A 25,526-nucleotide genomic window follows, 5' to 3' on the forward strand; every position below is an offset into this window, starting at 1 on the left:
AAACTCTTAAAATACTGGCCATATAACACTGGAATTAACAGGAAATGGTAATCGTACACCAAGGATGTTTTAGAACTAGTAAAATCTTTGGATTAATAAATAACACATGAAATACGGAAATATCTTGGCAAGTTGAAACACAAAATGTTCATATTTCTATTACTTTTGCGTACGTGCAAATTCATTGATAGCTCAAATGGTAGGGAATGCCGCTGGAGTGCTAAATGCTTTGGTTTTGATTCTAGCTGATGGTACCTAAGTCATTTTTTTTTTTTTTTTTTTTTTTACTTTTAAAATCAGTAATATATATTAGGTAGGTACAATATCATATTGAATAGAGAATCGAAATCTGCATGAATTAAAATATATTCAAACCTATTTTATGACCCCCCCCATCTCCACTAATTCAAGCAAACCCTAAAAAAGTTCAAGATAAACCCAACCCTAAAACTTCTACAATATTAAACCATTCTTTATTATTATTTATTAGGGAAAAAGTCAGAAATCAATTCGATTTTCTCCATTTGTAGGTGTAATTGCTTATGAGCTGTGTGTGTGTGTTTCGTCCTCATGGTGTCATGGTTGAACTCCTACCCCCTCCTACTACATTCAAGAGAGATCACCCAGTCAGTCCAAGGGAAGTAACTCTACTTTTTTTTTTTTAAGGTTAAGTTGATCCTAACACTTTATTGACTTTGGTAACAATTATTTGAGAAACTAACTCTTCTCCCTATTTTTTTTTAATTTATTTTTGCCCACTTTCAATTATAAAAGTAGATTTTACGATGTGTTAATAATTAAGTACATTTTTTAAAATAATAATTTGGAAATATAATCCAAGCAAAGCTTAGAAGTTCAAGTTTGCCCTTAAACTTCTACACTATTAAAATCAATCTTTATTTGTATATTTCGGAAAAGAATGTTACATCAGTTTGACTTTCTCCATTCGTAGGCAGAATTGCCTACACCATGACTGCAAATCTAGGGATGCCTATTCCTGAAAACCACCAAAAATTTAAGAAAATCTTTGTAAAAGAAAAAAAATCAATTTCACTCACACACGCGTTGTGCCGTAAAGTTGGCATTACTTTTGTGATAAACAAGATGGATTTTATTCGTATCATTTAGATTCATCCGACTACTGTTCTCATCTTGAGTGTAATTTTCACAACGTTTTGGTCGATGTAACCTCCAACCTTCTTCAGGTGTATCTTGTCGAACTCAGGAATGTTTCTGTAGAACTCAGGAATTTGGACAGAATTTCGAACAGAACCCTTTATTTACTTCACAAGAGCAGCAGGCTCTTGTTCTGTCAGTCATGACTGGATAGAGGTTCTTCCGATTGCCTGCTTTCCAACTGACTACAACCTGATTGTCTTCAAGTCAAATGTAAACAAATTCTTGATAAACCGTCCCCTAAAGTAATCCAATTTACAAAATTCCCGCTACTTATGTTTACTACGCTATAATCACATTCACTAATGTATACCCATTAACCCTTATCCTCGAGTGGCCCCCGGGCCTTGATAAGTGGTGATTTCTATGTAAAAAAAAAAAAAAAAAAAAAATGGAATTCACAATTGTATTTTTTGGTCGCCCACACTGAGAATTGAACCTTCAACCTTCAGGAGAATATCACTTTTACAAATGATGTTTCCAAGTACTCTAACCACTGCACCACAAGTCTTTGCTTGAAATAAATCAAAGGCTCCGTTTGAAATTCCATCCAAATTTCATCCAAGTATGACAAGATACACCTAAAGAAGGTTGGAGGTTACATTGACTGAAACGTGAAAATGACACTCAAGATGAGAACAGTAGTCTGATGAATCCAAATAATTAATCCTCATCACAAAAATTTAGAAATGCAAGATGGGTTTTGAGATTTGGAGGGGGGGAAGAATTAAAAAAAAAAAAAAAAAAAAAAAAAATGGAATTTTTTAAAAAGCTCGGTAGTAATAGAAACATATTTTAATTTCAAAGGGAGCAAAGATAGAAAACAAAACTTGGAATGCAAAAATTTTTAAAAAAAGGGTAGGAGGAGTAGTATGAGTTATTTGTTTGAAAAAAAGTTCACAACCGACTAAAACTACAAGAACTCACTTGCATGGTGAACACAGGATTTTTATTGTGTGTTTTTTTTTTTTTTAAAGAATTTATGTGTGACCCCGAGAAAATAATTCCACGGAAGAGTTTTCATCTGCAAAATACATTTCAAGCAAATCATGATTCCGACTGACATAAACGTAACGCACGTCGGTTAACATTAATTTTAAGAGAATCCTAACAGAAATTTGGTACTATTTCAAAACGTCTTTTTCTCGGCCCTATTTCAAAACGTCTTTTTCTCGGCCCTATTTCAAAACGTCTTTTTCTCGGCCCTATTTCAAAACGTCTTTTTCTCGGCACTATTTCAAAACATTTTTCTCGGCACTATTATCGAGCTACAGCAGATAGATTTGTGTTCCAACGTGATATGATCACTGGCATACTCATACATTTAGTATCGCTCTTCCTCTGGGTCACTTTCTTGTGACTTCTACTGCAGGCAAGTTTTCCAATAGACATTTTTTTTTCTATGAGATTCAGCATGGTCCACAACGATGGATGTGTGTCCATACTTGACACAATCACAGGCTTAGTCTGTGTGAAGGTTGGTTTTTAATATTTTCGTGTTGTTAACTAAAAGTTTTCTAAAAACATAGGGGAGTATTTTTTTTTAATTTTGGGAAGTTGAACTAGATTTATTAGGTTCATTATAAGCCTACAGGAGAGAGCAGTGATAATATCGTCAATGTAGCTATTAGCAAACTTGCTGCATATATATATATATATATATATATATATATATATATATATATGACAGACTAATGATTGCGTAAACAAGAAACACTAGTGTTTGTAGGTATGAAAGAATAATTATTATTTAATAACTAAATACACATCAGTTTTGACTAAAATCTAAACTAAAACTTTGCTAATAAAAAAAAATGTTCATTTTCTAAAGATAGGTTCTTAATCACCTCTTCTAACCCATATAATAACTTTCTCTTATTGTTGATGTACATGTTAAGAATTGACTTACTATAAGCACATTAACATACTACACTTTAATTTCTTGCACGTAATTTGCACTCTGAGATCTTGTTAGAATAGTATTTCCAAAAACATGTAGCTTCCCAATTAAAGAGTTTATAATTTTCGCTTCTATTTACTAACCATAAATGGAGTAAACATTCCCCATTGCAAGGTAACTTCCAGATCCGCACATATAAATAAGAAAGAACTCAATGATGCGTCATCCTGTTTTGTACTAAAATAATTCAATTCTATAGCCATAGTTACACAACCCTACTCTTCTCGTCTTCTTAATGTTAATTAGCAGTGTAGCGCCTAAAAATTGGTTTTCTTTTTTATGATACTTGTAGTTATGTTACCTACACTGATTATTATTATAATTAATGGTATGACTATTGGTATACTTTCTTTATGTCTAAATCCATACATTTGTATACATAAGTGTATATGTATATATGGGTGTGTATGCATGGATATATTGTGTGTGTGCACTTGTCTGTATGTGTATGAGTATATATATATGTATGGGTGCATGTATGTGTACATATGTATATATATGTATTCGTATGTGTGTATGTGAATACATGTATAGGAAACTTTTCCCAGTTAAATATTATTAAATCGTATAATGTTGTGGATATTACCGATCTTTAGACACTTTTCAGTAAGGTATTATTATTACTTTATTATTTTTGTTTTATTTTATTTAACATTGAATTATTACCGTAAGGATTATAAAATAAGGATAGAACATTCTATTAATATGCTTAGCCTTGGTTTTACAATTCACTCATAAACATTAGTATATTCTAAACCTTTATTTCAATTCTCCCTTTTAAGGGAAACTATAAATGCGTATAAAATTAACAAGTATAGCACCTTATGGAATAGTATATATAATTTGAGTTGACTGAACAAATTCGATTTAAACTGACAAGGGAAATTAAGATGAAACTAGTATAAATTTTGAAAAAATGCATTATTCCATTTGCGTTTTGGGCTCTTCTTTTTATTTTTATTTTATCTCTATGTCTCTTCTTGTTCCTCTTTCCTTCCCTGGCCTTGTCTCGATATCCAGTACACAACTTGACTCTAATTAAGCAACCGGTCAAACTTTTTTATGGGTCTTTGAACTTTATTTAAAAAGATATCTCTTCTGCTCTCTCTCTCTCTATATATATGTGTGTGTGTGTGCATGTGTATGTATATATATATAGATATATATGCACATGTGTTCACCCCACTTCTTACCTTTCACCATTACCTCCTCTCCCTACAACTAACACCTGACCCCACTAATAATAATATAGATTTCTAATGATAAGGCTTCCACCAGACTGAATTATTTTCGCTGGACCCACAAACAAATTTATACAAGAACTTGCCGGACAACTTGGATCTTACTACCCAACTGCTTCAAAGAACGTCCACCATGGATTTTACCACACAATCTCGATCTACAATTTTCATATCCTTTTCTTCAAATCTTCTTGCTACATGACTTCTGATTAATTTATTTTGACTTTGACTTTGACTTTCCATGTCTCACTGACTTTAGCAAATAGGGTACATACCTTTATAAATATTTGCTAATATTTTCTCTCCTCTGAAGAGATGGTAGACATCGAAACCCTATAGGTTAAGGAGATTAATTTTCTAAAGTATTCTTTGTCTTGCTTAGAATAATACAAATCTTTGATATGAAACTCAACCACTTCATTTCAATAAGTGTCTTGAAATTAATTGAATCACAATTTTATTTATTTGCTCTATCTTGTATATCGAGCAATTCCTATTTAGATGGGATAATACTTATAGAATATTACTGCCAGTAATATTTTGTAAATCTTATAATCACAGGTTTCCATACCAACTGATTGTTAGTAATTGTCTGTATTTTTGAGATGAGGTGTTTTCATTGATTGAGATTGTCGGACTGACTTCCTCATCTTGGTTGTTATTGTCACAACGTTTCGGCCGTTTTGCCCTCTGGCCTTCGTCAGGTGTTTTGTATCGAACTGGGGAACCGTTTGTTAGGTACCCCCGTAATAATAATAAAGGGTTGGGTTCGAGACTCCTAACAAACGGTTCCCCAGTTCGATACAAAACACCTGACGAAGGCTGGAAGGCAAAACGGCCGAAACGTTGTGACAATAAGAACCAAGATGAGGAAGTCAGTCCGACAATCTCAACTGATTGTTAAATAAAATTATTCTGAAGTATATATATATAATTATTATTTAATTATATATATATATATATATATGAGTGTGTGGCAAGTTTGAGATATATATATATATATATATTAGTGATGGGACGATTTCAAAATTTTCCTTTATTCTGATACAATTACCGATTTAGATTTGTTAAAATCAATAAATATTTATTATCTTAATATTCCAACCAGCAGTGGAAGATTTTATTTCAAATAAAATCAAATAAAAAAGATAATTAAGAGAATCGTTTTCGGCATTGAAAAATAGGCACAAATTTTTCCAAATCTGATTAATCATCCCAACACTATATGGTGGCCCTCAGCTGGAAATGGAGCAAAAGGTGGCTTTATAACTGGGTTTGAATCTCGTGACCAGCAAGAATTGTTACCTTACACTGATGATTACCTAAACACGAAACACTAGTGTCTGTAGGTATTAATGAATAAATATTATTTAATTATAATTATCAAGTCCCTTTAAGAATACTTAAGGATGGGCACTGTCTTCTTCTAAGGCAATCAACTAGCATCTATGAAATGTTCACAATTTCCGCTCATGTGAACAATCTAGATTGCTTAATGTATCTGCCCGAATTCAGCGTTTAATAGTTCTTAATTCCTTTCATTCCTGTGGTAATTGTTTGGTGGTCCTAAGATAGAGGACCAGCAAGAAAAAGGTGGCTTTGTAACTGGGTTCAGATCTCATGACTGGCAGGACTTGTTATCCTACATTGATGATTGTGTAATCATGAAACACTAGTGTCTATAGGTAAAAATTAATAATATATATAAAAAAACCCAAAAAACCTAACCTAGATTTAAAACAGGTCAAGAAACTAGATAAATAGAGCACACACAAAGGAACAGGTCAACCAGAGGTCAAATAGGCCTTTGTCCGGTAAGTGCATGTTCATTGGCTGATAGGAAGGGCGCGATGGATACTAGAAAGCTGATTGGCTAACTAAAATCTCAATAGAAGGTGTGTATATAAAAATGACAGACAACCACAAAATTCGCACATAAGCCTGAAGAGTTCTAGAGTGGATGAAACGTATAGCTTAATCGCCATATATATTTTATAACTTACTATATATATATATATATATATATATATTAGTGATGGGACGATGCCAAAATTTTTCCCGATTCCGATTCCGTTCAAAATTTCCGATTCCGATCCGATTCCCGATTCCGATTCTTGTAAAATTTATACATATTTAATTAGAGATTTTTTTTGTTTGTTTTTTCGTAAATTTTCAAATTATTACATAAACCCCTGGTTAATGTCCGCGTATATTTTATCTCAAATGTTTGCCTTGTAATTGATTAAAAATTGTAACACAACAAAACATTTATTTTGATTTTAAAACAAAGCTATATTGTACCAGTTCGTATTTACTGTATAACATGCTACTTACATGAATAGTGGAAAATATTCGAAGATTGGTAGGCAAAATAAGAAAACGATGTAAGAACAATATATTTAACAACGCCACTTAGCAAAGCCACATCTCATTGTTACGAACGAATTTCTAAATAATAATATTACTATTATGAAAACCATTTTTAACGTGAGATTGCGTGAGCTTTCTGTGCTTTCTCTCGCAGCTAAATCCCTATTCCAAAATGAAATATTACTTTTATAGATTACGTGTTAGAACATTTTTTTAATTGGCGGAAAGAAAAGCGATCATTTAGAATTTAGAGTGTAAGATCAGTTTCGAATATAAATTTAACGTAAAATGATCATCATTTCTGGCCATCCTAATTCTTTATGGATATTAACTAAAGTGTTTCCCACTAAATTAAGTTCGGTTTGCAACGTTGTAAAACCATGTGTAATCGCTTAAAAAGTAGACACCCTATCCCCAATAAGCGCACATAATTTACAATATATATATATATATATATATATATATATATATATATATCACGGAGGCCTCGCTGAAGCCCGCCAATCTCACTCAAAAGTTGAGTTGAAAGTATTATAGGGTAATTAACACCTTCGATGCCGTTGGTTTCGACAACAATACTTTTTCACACCCACTTGCCAAATTTCTCAAGGAGTTTAATATGAAAAGATTTCAAACGAATAGAGTTTTATCTTATTTTCCTGGAGCCACATTGTCTGACACCGTCGCATTTTTCAAGGGTTTCGGAAAAGTTAAAAATATACATGAATATCTCACAATGAATTTATCAAAGTCTGGATAAAATAGATAAAGAGAAAACATTTAGAAATTTTTCAGATTGAAAAAGAAATTATATTTACATTTAAAAGTCCCCCCTCATTGAAATTCTACTTTTGGATGATATTTGTAAACCCACTAAAAACCAAATTATTTTTAGATCTAGGATGAAGTTCTAAACTGTCTTCACGTATTAAAAAAGGGTGCTTGTGCAGTTTACACTATGTTAAAAAACGAAAAATAAAAAAAATATATATTCTACGTACTCGTTATGGAATGAAGTTCTCATAAAAAAATCACGTAATTTCATCAAATAGTTTTTATTTTATGCCGTAAAAACGATTTGGGAAATTCGGAATCTTCCTAAAAAAACTGTGATAATTAGTCAAGGGAGCGTAAAACAAAAACTATTTAATGAAATTACGTGATTTTGTTATGAGAACTTCATTCTATAACGAGTACGTAGATCTATAGAGTTTAGTTTTACTAATAGTTTAAAAGAAATAAATATTTATAATCGGTACAAGCAATTGAAAATTAACTTTTGAAAAATATTCAAAGAATCGATTTTGGAATCGGAAATTATACACAAATTTTTCCGATTCCGATGCCGATTCCGATTCCCCGAAAATTACCGATTTAACCGATTCCGATTCATCGGCACAACACTAATATATATATATATATATGAGAGAGAGAGAGAGGTTTTTGTTTTTTAGCTTGAATTATCTGTTGAGATGGACAGGATTTTTTATTGTCCTGTCTATCGAAACAACTTGTAATGATTTAAGCAAAAATCCCTGAGGTTGAAAAATAAAAACATATATATCTATCTATCTATCTATCTATGTATGTATGTATGTGTGTGAAGTTTGGTAGCATAAGGAATAAGATACATGACTACTGATCATATTATATAATAGTCATCCCTATCTGGTGTTGTAGAGGAACTCGAATTCGTAACAATCATCTGGCCTTGGATTTGTTGAGAAATTACTTTATATTTGAAAACCTAACTACTTTGCGTAGAACATCTCATCACTGCTCAATCCCCTGGTCACTTTCGGCAAGTTTAGTAACGGCATCATCATTAGTTATCAGCAGCATATGTCCAAACCACCCGAAACACTATTCCTTTATCTTGCTCTCAATTAGTGCGATTCCACAGTTTTACAGAGGTGGGAAGAGGGGGGGGATTGCAGAGGTGAACGGCCGGCTGTCCGAGCTTGCGAAGATGAGTTAAAGTAAAATCGGTCAGATACTGGGTCAAGGCAGTGATCCTGAATCCAGGTGCCCTGCGAATGACACCAAAGAAGTCAAAATTGAGGACGTAGAATCCTCGAGGATTAGGTCAGTATGGCTGACTAAAATTTCAGACAATGTATGGTGGAATGTTCTGACGTCATCCATGCCAATAAAATAGACGATGAGAGAACAAAGCGGCGACCACGGGCAGGACAGCAGACACATTATTTCTCTGTCATTCTGCACACACACTTCACTTGGCTGTCAGCGTTGTCACTAGAAAATAAACATTGTCAAATCTACCTTCCTATTTTAAAAGTGCAAAGAACTTTGTTTTGTGTTTATGTCTATTGTGGATGTACGCTTAAGTTGTATAGATTTCAAATAAACCCTAATTAGCGATCGGGCTAGTGTTTTTTTGAATAACACAAAAGTAGCACTTACGGATATCCTCATTGCAGATGTATCTGAGCAGTGTAGTTTCAGGATTCTAACGTCACATTTTAGTTCCTATAACGTCGAATGTGCAATCAAAGCAACATATTGCATTTTATTTTTAAACTTAGAAAAAATAATTTTTATTCTTGTCCAAAATTCCCTTTATATTAGAAAAAAAAAAAAAAGAAAGAAAAATCTGTGTGGTGTATATATTGTGACAAAACAAAAATATCATATTTCAAAAAACACATAAATTAACCAAGTAGTTTTACTTTTAAATAAAAACATCAAATTTTATGAGCATCTCACAAAAACAAGGGAGATAATTTAACAATACAAAACCTGAAAGATTTATGTTGTAATGCCTACAAATTCCTGTTAATCACTTAAAAATGATTTTATTTAAAAAAATAAAACTACTTAACCAATTTACATGATTTTTGGAACATGATATTTTCATTTTGTCACAGCTTTGTACACTATATAGATTTATCTTTATTTTTTGTTTTTTAATATACGGTTATTTTGGACAAGAACCAAAATAATTTATGAACAAAAAATCCGGTTTTGCTGGACTTTTGACCACTATTCTTTATTCTGGGTAGGAACTAAAAATTTGTATGAATCATTTGTATGGTACAACTTCATTTTGATCAGTTTGATTACATTTTAGTTTTGTCCGATTCTTTCAGAATCAGGTACTTCCAAGAGGAACCACATGAAGGTTGCCAACATCCATAGTTAAAGTTATGTTATGAAATTGACTGGATTAAAATTTGCCTTTGGCATCATTAGTCTGCATGGTCATCCACTACAAACGACCCTTAGTACTTTATATTAAAATAATAAAATGGGTACTTGTCCAGAATTCTCCTTATATTAATACAAAAATAAAGAAAAAAAAACTGTACGATGTACATACCTGTGATGGAAAGAAAATATTGTATACTAAAAATCATATAAATTGATCGAATAGTTTTATTTTTATAGAAAAAATTAGAGTGTGGCTTAATGAACAGCAACGGTATCATACACCATCTTGAAAACAAGGGAAATAACTTTGAATAATTAAAACTTACAAGATTTTAGAAAGCCATTTTTAACACGGGGACATTGGGAAAACTCCAATTCACTTAAAAAAATTTTTTAATGGAAATCGATCGAGATAAGGTGTGAAGCCACTTGATGTAAGAGGCTAACAAGAACAAAACTGACTATTGCAAAAACAGGAGATGCCTATTGACTTTAGCCTTGAAAAGATCAAGGTTATAAGCAGAAGGAAAACAGTGAGCAGGAAGAGAGTTCCACAAGATTGCAGTCCTTGAAAAGAAGCTACTGGAATGGGAAACTGTATTACAATGAGATATTAAAGCAGTGAATTGATGGAGATCTTGAGTCAAACGAGCTGGAACAAAGGAGGCAGGAAATAGATCAGACAATTCTGAATAACACATGTCATAATAGTATTTGTAGAAAAGACTGAGACTAGCAAGATCACACCCATGAGAGAGAGAAGCTGCAGTGAAGAAGAAAGTGTGGACCAATCAAATTACAGATACGTTTCTACAATTTATCAAGAACCTTCAAATGGGACACAGATTCATCAGCCCAAATGCAACAACAGTATTCCATACATGGTCTGATAATAGATTTGTAGAAATGGAGAATAACCTCAGGTGTGAGAAAATGTTTTCAGCGATAGAGAGAACTGATTTTACAAGAAACAGAAAGAGCAATGGATTTAATATTTAATGTTTTCTCTATACATACTTTGCAATATAAATCCTTGTAAAATCACCAAAATGACATTATACCATGAGAAAACCTACTTAAAACCGATATTTGACAGAATGCAACAGAGTGAGGGTGATATGATAGAGAATATCCTTGGATGTGAGAAAATGATTTCCTTTATAAAAGTAAAGCTCTTTAATCAATTTATGTGATTTTTGGAATATGATATATTTTTTTTCTGTTAGGAATATGTGCAGTATGCAGATATTTTTTATTTGTTTACTTAATATACTTGGCCTTCGGGACAAGATCAAAGTGTAGTATCTGTTCTTCAGATGCTGCACTTCTATTTCTTGTTCTCTTTCGGTGGAGGAGAAATCCTTCACGACTGAGACAATTTTTTATTTTTGTACCTTTTCTCCACGTTAAAAAAAACGACCCTGGTGTCTAACTCTGTCCCGTGGGGAGGCATAGTAAATAGGTACTTAATATATGGGAAATTCTAGATAAGTAAAACGAAGCAAAACATTAATTTGAATTTGACATCTGAAATAATCAGGAAAACATTTGGTTGTACTAGATTTTGTTAAAATTTGTAAATATCAGTTGCAAGACAGAAGGGAAATAAGTTAGTTCATATTATGTTACAATCCTCATTCCCTTAATAAAAAAATTTTCACACTTTTGCACTAGTGTAACGGTACAACTTTTTTGTTTTCAGATTTGGATATTTGGAGAGTGCATAGCAAGGGCAGAAAACTATTTTGTATTTATAAGTTTCTTATATTTATTAAAATTTAATAAATGTGCAAAAAAAACTTTTTTAACAGCAACAAAAAAAAAACAAAAAAACATGTATTTGAAAATTTAAGAATTTTGGCTTTGTTATAAAAAAAAAATTTAATTTCCAATTTGTGTAAAACTGTACTATAAAAAAAAATGTATTTTGTGTTATTATAAATTTTTTAAATATTTAAAAAAAAAATAAAAACACATTTATTGTTGTATTATTTTTTTCAAGTCATTTCAGAAATTGCATTTGTCTGCCCCTGCTATGCAAATGTCTCAACTGAAAACAAAACCAAAAAAATTGTACCTTCACACTAGAGCACGAGTGCCAATTTTTTTTTTTTTTTTTTTTTTAAGTCAAGGTATTATGACATAACATGATCAAATTTATCTCCCTTCAGTCCTACCCCGGTTATTTATAGCAAATTACAAATATGCAATGTACCTAACATTGTTATTTCACAATTTTTGGCTATCAGATTCAAATTACTTATAACTTACAAAAATTAAATTAAATCTAATGGTATAAAATGCAAAAAAATAGACATTTTCAAATAGTACCAAGTGAAGTTTTTTTAGGATTTCCTTAAAGTTAATATTAATAACATTCATATTACGGGTTAAATAGAAAGAAAAAAAAAATCATGCCAGAGTCCTTAACCAACTAGGAGACAAAAAAGTGTTAAAAACAAATAAATAAATAAAATAAAATAAAATAAAAAAATGGCTGACTCAAAGGAATTCTCAACTTAAAAGATTGTTTGATTGTTCAATATACAATGTTAAACAAATATAACTTATTTATTAATAGCAACATTGAAAAACATTTCCTTTTTAATATTAAGTTTGTTTGAGGTCAATTTTTTTTTCTTCTACAAAATAATCACGTGATTCATTTGTACTCAATAGTAACATTAAGCAAATGAACATTTTCAGCAATTGTTTTTAATATGTCAAATTCATTTCAATAGCAAATTTCAATCTCAGAAAAAAAAAAAAGTGGGAAAATTAAAAACATGAAAGAAAAAAAAAATGGAAAAGAGGGGAACAATAGGAAAAAAATGAAAAGGAAAAATACAAGGGGGGAAAAGTAAAGGAGAAAAGAATAAAAAGGAAAAAAAATTAAATAAAAGAGGAAAATATAGGAAAAGGAACAGAGGAACGAAATGAAAGAGAAAATATGAAAAAGAAAAAAACGAAGAAATTAATTTTTAAAGTGAAATTTTTTTTTTTTAAATTGAAAAAAAAGAAAAACTGATAAAGAAAAAAGAAATAATGAAAAACAATAAAAAAGATAAAATGAAAATAAAGATAAAAAGAAAAAAACGGTAATTGTACAGTTTAATCAAAACATTAAAAAATGAAAATATCGAAAAAAAAAAAAAAGAAGGGTTATATTATACATATCTGTTTTGGACTGAAGATCTCTGAAAAAAAATTTAATTTAATTTGATCGAGTAGTTTTTTTTTTTTACAGCGAAAAAACACATTTTTATGAGAGCACGTTGAAGTCAGCCATTATGGAAATTTTTAACACGCCACGGGGAGATAAATCAATGTAAAGTGCCGAAACTCCCTCCCCATCTTTACTTGCTTTTCTTCTTAAAAATCGAACCTTTTGCTTGGTATCATAACAAATTGTTTTTTTTTTCGCTGTAAAAAAAAAAAACAAAAAAAACTACTTGATAAAATTATATGAAATTGTTTTACGGAGAACTTTGTTTCGTTACGGATATGTACAATATAACCTTTTTTCAATATTTTCATTTTTTAATGTCTTGATTTTTTTTTTAAAAAGTATGAAAGAAAATTTTTTTAAATGAAAGGATGAAAAAAATAAAAACGTTAAAAAATAGATAAAAAATTACATTTTTTTAAATAAAAAATGACTAAAGTGTAAAAAAAAACCCTCAAATTATCTAACTAAATGCTTAAGCTTTCAAGAAACTTGCCTTTCTTAATGCAAATGTTTATAACTTTTTGAGATAACAATCCTAAGTAACCACAAAAAAAAAATTATATGGAAGAGTAACTTGACCAATGAGGGTTGAGGACATACGTTGCATGGCGAGAGATGATATGCAAATGAGATAATGGATGTGAGTTTTAAAGCTAAAGAATAAGATTAAATCTGGACAGTATAGAGCTGAAAAAAAAATACAAAAAATAAATTGGCGCTTCTACACTATCAGAACAAAATTTCGAAAATTGTAAAACTGAATTTCACATGAAAACAATGGTATCTACGTATTCCTCGTATTTTTCAGATGATTATATCCAAAAATTATGAAAATCGATAAGGTAGAAAATTATTTATTAAAAAAATAGAAAATAGAATTTGAAGAAAACGATCGTATTTGCTTATCTAAGACACAGGAGAGTTCAAAAGGGAGGTAATTTTCCGTTTCGATTTAAACAAGATGGCCGCAATTTTTCACTTGCTAACACGATTAAAATTTTTTTTTTTTTTTTTTAATAATTCAATAATATTCAGGTAATTTCGACTGCATAATTTGGAAGCTAACATTGTAATTTATTAAAATTGAGAAAAAAAAAATCAGTAGAATAGAAACCATTGTTTTAATCTGAAAACTCCATTTATCGACTACAAAATTTTGTTCTGATAGTGTAGAAGCGCCAATAATTTATACCAAATGCAAGAACATTTAACCTTCTACCAAGCTTTTTATTAGGTTTGATACTTTTAAGATTTTTTTTTTTATTAGATTTTATTGGTGCTTTGTAAACCCGACAGATTTAACATGGCATTGAATTTTACTTGGTAGTAAGCCTTGATATTGCATTTTTAAGTAAAAGAAATCAATAACTCGCCAAAAGTAAAGTTAATAACTATCACCAATCAGTCAAATATTTAATTTTCAATCGGTCTGTATATTTTTATTAACTTAGTATTTTTATTTTAGTTCTCAAGAAAAGATACGCAGATAGAAATCTACCAAGTCTTTATCAATTATGCAACAGGTCCTTGCGCAGCGTAACGGATAAAGTACTTGGTTAAATTCAGTTGTAAGTGACACTCTTTTGGAAGCTTTTCAGTTTTGGAACTGTTTTTATGTGTTCATTTTTTTTTTTTTTTTTTTCAGATTTTGTAATACAGCCATTATGTTTCAGAACTTTTGAGATGAGAACTGATAAGCTATATATGAATAGGATAGAGTGCATGTTATTTATTTTGTGTGTCGTGCTTAAATCCAAGTGACTATCATTTAATTGTTATGGACTTCCATTTCTTCTAATGAATAATTTTACCAAGAATTCTTGATAAGTTTTGGTTTCGGTTTCAATTATAGCTGATGGCACTCCAGTAATCTATTTTTTTATAAATAATTTTATCAAGAATCCTTCATAAGTTTTGGTTTCAGTTTTGATTAAAGCTGAAGGAACTCGAGTTATATTTTTTTTCCTAAGTTTTGGTTTCAGTTTAAATTCAAGCTCATGCACCCAAGTCATATGGATTTTTTTTTTTTTTTTTTTTTTTAAATCGCAACTTTATAATATATAAAAATCGATAGAATATTAACTCTATAATAATATATACTATACTAGAACATTAACTCTATAATATATATTCGAAATCTGTAAGAATTAAAATATCATATTTAAACGTATTTTATGACCAGACTACACCGGGCATCCTTACTAGCTTAGATAAATATTTTTGCAGTTTTCACAAAAGAGCTACAATAATATCAGAGCGTCTCCATTTACGCTGAACCTCTACAAAATGCCAACATCAATATATTACATATGAACGAGTCCCCTGTGGAATTTCCACAGGTCCCGCTAGTTTGCATTATTTAGTCAACAATTGAGTAGAAGTATTAAATAATTTGCAACTGTATTCTTAGTATTGTCCGTACTGAGAAATGAACCAACCATCTCCATAAGACTGACACAAAACTGATATTGACCTTTTCTTTTTCTATTTGGGAATCACCACTTATGAAGGCCCAGAGGCCACTCGAGGATAAAGATTAATCAACGTAAAAAGTGGTAGTGTAGTAATCGTTAATGGTGTAAATTGGGTAGAATTTGATTATTCATGGGGACGGCTCAACAAGAATTTGTTTACATTGGATTTGAAGGCTACCATGTTGTAATCAACTGGGAAGCAGACTCAGACTTTTCTTTTGTACAGGCATTGAAAATTGTTGTAGACTTGAAAATTTAGTATGTTATTGCTATACATCTTAGGAGACGACTGACCAATTTTTATGATTCCAGGTTCAAATGAACAGCCACAGCAAGAATTGGAATACATCCTACTAAAGTCGGATTGTCACAGCTGGTGAATTTCTGAAATGCAATCTGGAAAGGAAGACAATATGGTTGTGTTCAAGTCTAATGTAAACAAGTTCCTGATGAGCTGTTCCACTTGTTAACAAATTTACCGAATTTCCATTACTAACGATTACTATATTGTCCAATTTCTACTGTACACTCTTTAACCCTTATCCTTGAGTGGCCGCTTGGCCTTGATAAGTGGTGATGCCTATGCAAAAAAAAAAAAAAAAAAAAAAAATTATTTTTTAGAAAAACGATATGCAATAAAATTCTGTTTTAAACTTGGAAAAAAAGCCACAAAAACGTATGGAATGCTTCAGACTGCTTTTAGATTATCTTGCATGAATTGAGCATCAGTTTTTGAGTGGAATAATAGATTCAAGGAAGGCAGGGAGTCTGTGAGGAGTGATGAGAAGTGTGGGAGGAGTAAGGAAGTCAGAACATGATTGGCCAAATAAAGAATTTCATGGATAATGATAGTCGTGTGTCTATAGAAACAATAAGAGCACAGTTTGAGGTCAGTGTGGGAATTATAAACACAATTATTCACGAGGAACCGAAGATGCAGAAGATTTGTGCAAAGTTTGTCCCGAGGGTGCTTAGAGAGGATCAGAAAGAAAGACGTTGTCATGACCAAGATGGGCATCAAGACAGTTCCTCACCCTCCCTATATAGTCCAGACTTTGTTTGCCATGACTTTTGGTTATTCCCTATGCTCAAGGAAAACCTTAGAGACTGCCGTTACGAGATAATTGAGTAGAAAGACGCTGCGACGAGGGTCACTGACTGTTCACAAAATAGGACTTCCATGAGGCTTTCCAGAAGTTGTTGGAACAGTACAAGTGGATTGCAGCCGAAGGAGATTACTTTGAAAGGGACTAGAGTTTCATGTGTGTACTATCAATAAAAGTGCCCATAGGAAAAAATGTCTGGAAACTTATTTAAGGCACCTCGTATATTTTGTTTCTTTCATTAAAGGATAAAATATTACTTTTGTACATGATGATTAATTGGCGTAACAGAATCATATCTTTGGTAGTTGCCGAGCATTGTTATCGCAAAAAAAAAATTTTTTTAAATCATAAAGGGAGATTACCCATGGTTCCAGCAGCTATATAGTTATCTCTCCTTTTATTTAAACTACTTTCACATTGTTATTAACATTTGAAATTAATATATCTTCTGACGAGAAGCATTTAGCTTTGAAATGCCACGCCCTGAAGAAGTTTCTCCCTTATTCCTCTCTCTGTAACCCTTATTGATAATGTAATAAAGTTCTTAGGTAATTTTACGCTTTATCTTTTTAACTTTTTATATATATATATATATATATATATATATATACACTAGACTACCCGTGACGCATTGGGTCAGTATGTTATATTAGCTATGGAATTCATGTATGAGCGTGACACTTGTGATGTAAAGAAAGTAGTTGTTTTTTTTTGATATAACAGAAACATTTCTATGAAAATATATTAAAATGAAAAAGAATATAGATAGATTTCTAGGAGTCGTTCTGTTTATTATAATTGATTATTTAAAAAAAAAAAAAAATTTACAGTTACTGAATTATAAGTGGTTGGCCATACTTATAGGTAAATGTGCACTGAACAGATACCATAATACTTATTATAGTTAAATTCAAATTTTGATATAGCTGCCTTTTTTCTTTTTTACATTGTTCATTTCTGTATTACGTTTAAGTTATTTTAAACCCCACTCTTCCCATGTTAAATAATAATTTTGAAATAATAACGTTAATATTTCAGTGCGCCGGTCATGCGCGCATGCGCAACCAGATTTCGTAAACCGGAAAGTGGGTTACATACATTGTTACAAGGTCATTTGAGTTTTATAATTATATAGATGAATGATAAAAATGACAAAAGTCTATATATCAAATTTCATGACGCTGACCATCTTACAATTTATTCCTTTAGTTCCAGTTGACATTTAAAATTCTTGACAGTATCTGTTTCATAGCACAAAATCATTCACTTAATTATTATATCAATCAATGAATCTATTTTGCCCTTAACTTATCAGAAGAAATAGCAACTATCAATCCACCTATCAATCTGGCATAATGTAAGCAAATAATAAGGTAATAGCAGCTTCTCTTCCAATTTTCTTAATCATGACCAAATTTTTTTATTTCCTTTTGACGGATTGATCGTTGCTATTTCTTCTGATGAGTTAAGGGCAAAATAGACTCATTGACTGATATAATAATTAAGTGAATGCTTTTGTAAATGTCAACTAAATTAAAGGAATAAATTTTAAGATGGTCAACATCATGAAATTTGGAACATAGAGTTTTGTCATTTATTCATTACTAGCAAGGGGTACCCGGCGTTGCCCGGGTGTTTGGGGGGGGGTAAAAAAAAAAAAAAAAAGTAAGTATGAGGATCGAACCCGAACCGTTGAGGCAAAGTTGTAAATTAAAGTGTTAAAAAAAAAAAAAAACGTGCGATGTTAACCATTGCCCCACCGCGAGATGCTAACAGAAACATGTTTGAATTTATTTAATTAGTTGGATTTAGCAGGTGCCCGTTTTAAAATGGGGTCAAGTTTTGACTGCGGGATAGTATTCATTTACTGCTGAACGCTTTTTTTTTTCCCCCCTGAAGATGTTATAGGAAAAAGACTAAGCCACATGCGGCGAGCGACAAATATTGAATATTTATCTCCCCGAACTCAACCAAATTAAATAGACGGGCGAGCTTCATTGTTAACTGTGAGATATTACTATTTGTATGTGATATAAAAAGTTTTAAAATGTTGTGAACCGACCAACCGCTTCTCTGAAAGAAGCCTTTTGTAGACACACAGAAAAAACGAACACACATACAAACATTTTCGCTTTTATATTTATAGATATGCTCTGTAATTACATTGAGCTACTTAAATAAGGATTGGTATATATAAAAAGGAAATATAAGTAAAGAATATTTCCACAGAAATATATATATATATATATATATATATATATATATAGTGAATGAACGACAAAAGTCTATATTCCAAAGTTCATGATGTTGACCATCTTATAATTTATTCCTTTAATTAAGTTGGAATTTACAATTCTTGACAGTATCTGTTTCGTAGCGCAAAATCAATGACTGTCTTGCCTTCCATTTTATAAAAAAAATTTCAAGGAAAAAAAGAGAGATAACTCAACAATTCAAACTTGAATTACTTATTTTGTAATCCCTATGAATTCCCATTAATCACTTAAAATTATTTTCTTTATAAAAATAAAACTGCTTTATCAATTATGTGATTTTTGGAATATGATATTTTCGTCCCCTTATGGGTATGTACATCATGCAGATTTATTTTTGTTTTATGGTATAGGGGGAATTCTGGACAAGCACCAAATATTCTTACGCGAATAATACCAATCTTTTAACAAATTTAAAAAATAATACTTATCTTTTAACTTGATGATGCCTCAGTTCAGTCTCGAAAGACAAAGGACATCCCCTGTATGGGTAGCTGCACGTGTAATTGTGAGGCAAGGGTTGCGCAATCACCAACCCCACCTCTCTTGAATCGGCACTGTTCGAGTACAGTGGCAAGGAAAAGTCTAGGACGACTGGAAACAATGCCGAGATAAGCGGAGAGCACATATAGCACCTGGAAGTCCCAAATGGTCATCCATTTAGTACTGCCCAGGTTTAATGTTGCTTAACTTTGGTGATCTGACTGGAACCAGTGTGTCAATGTGATTATGCCGTAACTAATTTAAAAAATAATATTTATCTTTTAAGCAATTTAAAAAAATAATACCCATCTTTTAACTAATTTACAAAAAATACCTATCTTTTAATTAATTTTAAAAATAATACTTATCTTTTAACTTGATGATGCCTCAGTTCAGTCTCGAAAGACAAAGGACATCCCCTGTATGGGTAGCCGCGCATGTAATTGTGAGGCAAGAGTTGTTCAATCCCTAACCCCACCTCTTCTAAATTGGCACTGTTTGAGTCCAATGGAAAGGAGAAGTCCAGGATGACTGGAAACAATGCTGAGATAAGCGGAGAGCATATATAGCAACTGGAAGTCCCAAATGGTCACTTATTTAGTACTGACCAAGTTTAACGTTGCTTAACTTCGGTGATCCAACGAGAACCAGTGTGTCAACGTGATTATGCCGTAACTAATTTATAAAATAATACCTATCTTTTAAGCAATTTAAAAAATAATACCTATCTTTTTACTAATTTAAAAAATACCTACCATTTTACTAATTTAAAAAAGATACCTTTTAATTAATTTTAAAAATAATACTTTCTACTAATTTTAAAAATAATACTTATCTTTTAACTAACTTAGAAAATATACCTATCTTAAGTAATTTAAAAAAGAAAGAATTTTCTCTACGAATTATTATCGATTGGACATTAATCTACTAAATTAGAAAATTTTTTTCAATATTCCAATATTTCTAATACAACGTTCTATTAAATCAATCCTCCATATAAGAACCACTCGATGAGAGCATGCACACCCCTCTTATATAAAGAAATTTTCATTTATTAATCTAAAGGTAATGATATTAAGACCTTTATTATCCCATGTTCCATAGTTTTTACTGGTTGCCATGTTTGTTTTCGCACTTGGTTCACCAGGTATATTTGCCAAGTAGTTTTTGAAATTCTCTTTTTTTTTTTTTTTTTTTCATTTCCTTTCTTTGAAGATTGTAATGCTGGGTATGGGGCAGCCAAACCAGCTGCCAACATTGCCCCGCTTTTTATTGAAACCAACCGAGAGCTCTTTTTAGTATCCTCATCGTTTCCTTAAGTGCAATTGTTTGGATCTCTTTTGCACTTGGTTCACCAGGAATATTAGTTAGGTAGGACTTTAGGTTCTTCTTCATAAGACCTGTGGCACCTATAGTAACTGGTATGATTTATATCTCCCCAAGATTCCAGTTTTTTTTTTTTCATATCATACATGAGACCTTGATATTTGGTCTGTTTCTCCTTTCAGCTCTGTTCAGATATCCATCATTAGGAACACTCACTTCAACTAAGGTTGCCACTCCTTCTGACTTATTCTATATAACTATGTCAGGTTTGACAGCAGCATTTTCAAGGGAGGTGATTGTAGGGATTACATGGTCGTAATATGTGGTATATAAGTCATTTCCAACTGCTCTTTCAGGTTGATATTACGAAGACTTGCTGCTACACTTGATGTTTAATGTCCTCAATTATGATTTAGATGACTAAAAATATTTATTGTTAATTTTAGATGGCGGCATACCAAATGTAAGCAATAGACAGTTGCAATCTGGAGGTATCTGGTATCTACCCAGATACTGAACTAATACGTACAAGGTGTGTTTGATAGAATTCCCATTTATGCCATTATATTCATTTATTTACGACTGAACGAATTAGTTCAATCATGTATTAAAAAGTTTATTTCGGTTCGTTGAAAGTGAAGATATGACATAACTGAAGTTATGGGATTATAAACTTTAGATTTTTCTGTTAACATTTTGCTGTTGCATTGAAACGAAGAGAAACTCAGTTTTGTGGTTAAAAAAGAAGACATCATAAAAAAAAATGCGAGCATGAAAAGTAATATGGTTAAGCTTAAACATGGAAAAGTAAAGGACTAGTTTGTAAATCTGGAAAAGAAAATGACAATATTTTCTTTTGAGGATTACAATGCTGGGTATGGGTCAGCCAAACCAACTACCAGCATTCCCCTGCTTTTTATTGAAACCAACCGACAGCTCTTTTTAGTATCCTCGCTTTTCCTTATGTGCAATCGTCTGGAGCTCTTTTGCACTTGGTTTAGCAGAAATAGTAGGTAGGACTTCAGGTTCTTCGTCATAAGCCCTGTAGCACCTATAATAACTGGTATGATTGATATCTCCCTAAGATTCCAGTTTCTTTTCATATCGTACATGAGACCTTGGTATGTCTGTTTCTCCCTTTCAACTCTGTTCAGATATCCATCATTAGAGACACGCACTTCAACCAAGGTTGCCACTCTCTCTAACTTATTCCATATAACTATGCCAGGTTTGACAGCAGCATTTTCAAGGGAGGTGGTTGTAGGGATTACATGGTCATAATATGTGGTATATAAGTCATTTCCAACTGCTCTTTCAGGTTGATATTACGAAGACTTGCTGCTACACTTGATGTTTAATATCCTCAATTATGATTTAGATGACTAAAAATATTTATTGTTAATTTTAGATGGCGGCATACTGAATGTAAGCAACAGACAGTTGCAATTTGGAGGTATCTGGTATCTACCCAGATACTGAACTTATACGTACAAGGGAGCCTCACTTCAACCAAGGTTGCCACTCTTTCTGACTTATTCCATAAGTATGGTTATTCCTTTAATTACTGGAATGATAGAGATCTTCCTAAGATTCCAATTTCTATCCATGTCGTATATAAGACCTTGGTATTTCATTATCTTTTTAGCTCTGTTTAAGCCAGCATCAACACACAGATACAGTGACGTTTGCTAGGGTTGTTACTTTCTGCCAACAATTCATTAGATAATATGTTACTGCTCCATCTACAAACATGTGCGGCAGGGCATGTTTTGCTGGTGCATATGAGTGGCAGGTGTGTAGCGTTAGATGCTTGGCCAAGACAAGAGGGGATACAGAAATCTGTAAATATCTCTGGCCAGAGTCAGACCATCCAAGAGATATTCTCTTTGCTTGAAGAAAATAAAACCCTCATTAAGTAAAAAGAGTTCTGTGGGGATAAGCCGTGAGAGAAATAGTGCCTGGGCGTCATCTACAGGTAAGCTGGAAATAGAAACCAGCTAGGTATCATCTTCAATGGATGTCTCCTTTAAGCAGCCAAAAAATGTCCGCCAACAAAAGGTCAGTTAGGCATGAAGAGATACTGGAGGAATAAGAGCAAAAGTGGGAGTTGGAATTGTACGTTGAAATGTAGAGCTGTAGTGCAGTTTGGGCAAGTATGCCTCTTAGGGGCTTTTCGCTGAAGGACAGTCTCAAGGGAACTGGTGTGCTTTCGACTGGTGAGACAAGATCAGTCATGGTGGAATTTGAGTAAGGCTATATTATATAAATGGACGTCTCAATAGGAATTTATTCACAGTAAACTTGAAGACAACTATGTTATAGTCAGCAGGGAAGCAGATACGATATTCCTTCTTATATGAAGATGATACACTGGTTTTGTCATTCGGTCAGCTAAAGTACTTCTTAAATTCCAGCATAGTAACCACCAGAAGCAGTGACAAGGCAAGACGAATTGTGTTATTTTTATCTGTTTATACTTTTGTTAATTTCTATTGTATATTTTTTCAATAATGTCCTTTTCTTATATTTTATTTCAATAAATCGCTTCACAATAGAAATACTGAAGTACAATAAAAGTGAAGGAACTGATTTGCTTTGTCACTGCTTCCGGTAGCAGCCATGCCGGAAGTTAAGTATGTTAGCTGACTATAACCGCCTTTCTTTTTTTTTTTTTTTTTTTTAATTTTGGTATACACTAATTTTTTTCACTAATACGTGTTTCAGAAATTTTGCTGTGATTTTATTTTAGACTACCATATTTTTTGTCTGTATCTCAAAATAAAAAATTTGTCTGTATCTCAAAATAAAATTTTTTATTTTTAACCACCATATTTTTTGTCTGTATCTCAAAATAAAATTTTTTATTTTTAACCACCATATTTTTTGTCTGTATCTCAAAATAAAATTTTTTATTTTTAACCACCATATTTTTTGTCTGTATCTCAAAATAAAAAATTTGTCTGTATCTCAAAATAAAATTTTTTATTTTTAACCACCATATTTTTTGTCTGTATCTCAAAATAAAAAATTTGTCTGTATCTCAAAATAAAATTTTTTATTTTTAACCACCATATTTTTTGTCTGTATCTCAAAATAAAGAATAACTTTCATCTATATTATTTGGATTCTTCGGACTACTGTTCTCATCTTGAGTGCCATTTTCACAACATTTCGGTCGATTATAACCTCCAAACTTCTTCAGGTGTATCTTATAAAACTTGGGAATTTGGACAGAATTTCAAAGAACCCGTGGTGCAGCTGTTAGAATACTTGGAAAAATCAATTGTAAAAGTGATATTTTCCTGAAGGTTGACGGTTCAATTCTCAGTATGGGTGACTGAAAAATACAATTGCGAATTACTTAGGACCTTTATCCAGTCATGGCTGATGGAACAAGAGCATGCTACCTCTATGAAGTAAATAAAAGGTTCCGTTCAAAATTCCGTCCAAATTCCTGAGTTCAACAAGATACACCTGAAGAAGGTCAGAGTTTACATCGACCAAAACGTTATGAAAATAACACCCAAGATGAGAACAGTAGTCCGAAGAATCCAAATAATATGAATAACCAATCCTATTCTCCAAAAATTCACAACCGTAACAACTTTCATGCTAGTTTTTGATAAACAACTTTTTAAAATAGTAAATGATTACCGTACTGAATTTTTGCGATTATGAATGATTGCTAACAAAAACAAAAAAAAAATAAAAAAATAAGCGCGGGGGGGGGGGGATTTAATTAGTGTATTTAGATCCATTAGCCAATAATAAGTTCTTAAAAACTTAATTTATGAAAATAAGATGCTACCAGTAAGCCATGAATGTTAAACCACGTGCGGTTCTCATCAATTCCTAATTCCCATTAATGAGATGCTATTTTTTGAGTTTCATATAAGTACTTTTTAATATATTTATTATTTAGTAACTGGTATATGATATATATATATATATATATATATATATATATATATATATATATAAATAAATAAAGGAACTATTAATTAAAACCTAAATTTTTATAGTTAACCAAAACAATTTACTGTTGAGGTTCTTTTTTTGATACAACAAGATAAAACAATATTAACAAATTGGCAATGAAATATATAAAAAAAATTATTTATCCCCCCTCAAAAACAGAGGAAAAAAATACATGCACACACAAAGCAGGTATTACATACATACTAGAAGGGCATTGTCTGATTATAAAATATGCTTAAATACAATATTTTAATTTATGGAGATTTTTTTATCATTATAGAGTTAATTCTCTATTGTATCGTACCTAATATATAGTAGCAATTAAAAAAAAAAAAAAATACTTGGGTGTCATCAGTTAAAATCGAAACCAAAACATTTAGTGCACAAGTTTTAGTTACTATCATTTGAGCTATCGTCAGATGGATAAAAAAAAAAAAAGCTACAGATGAACATACTTTAACGTATAAACGTGTGCGTACAAGAATATTTTTAGTCGACTTATACCTGCTAAGTTCCAATTTGTTTTTAAATTTTGACTTCTTAGCATCTATTTTTATCGACTAAAGACCCATAAAAGAACAAACAACAAAAAAATGCAATCATTTGACCTGCCTTGAGATGCTCTGCGACCGTGTCTTGGAGGAAATGCAGTTTGAAAAAAAAATGGAGACAGACAGACACACACACATACATACATAACGAGTTTTATATATTATAACATTGCTTAGTTTCCTTTTTC

At 31.6% G+C, this 25,526-nt stretch overlaps 1 protein-coding gene across 3 annotated transcripts in view; it reads right to left on the reverse strand.

Moving 5' to 3' along the window:
• LOC145259110 (nucleoporin p58/p45-like) overlaps positions 1 to 25,526 on the reverse strand; it is a 123,336-nt gene that overhangs the window by 9,978 nt on the left and 87,832 nt on the right. The window contains exon 14 of one of the 3 annotated variants that reach the window (XM_080116775.1): positions 2,128 to 2,200. The exons of the other annotated variants lie outside the window; for them this stretch is intronic. Within the exon in view, the coding sequence (XP_079972901.1) occupies positions 2,157 to 2,200 (44 nt within the window). The 3' untranslated portion in view covers positions 2,128 to 2,156. Of the gene's footprint in view, positions 1 to 2,127; positions 2,201 to 25,526 lie in introns of those variants that run through there. 3 annotated transcript variants of the gene reach the window in all.

The sequence above is a fragment of the Euprymna scolopes genome, chromosome 34 (genome assembly GCF_053919585.1).
Source record: "Euprymna scolopes isolate OS-2025 chromosome 34, ASM5391958v1, whole genome shotgun sequence".
Lineage (NCBI taxonomy): Eukaryota > Metazoa > Mollusca > Cephalopoda > Sepiida > Sepiolidae > Euprymna > Euprymna scolopes.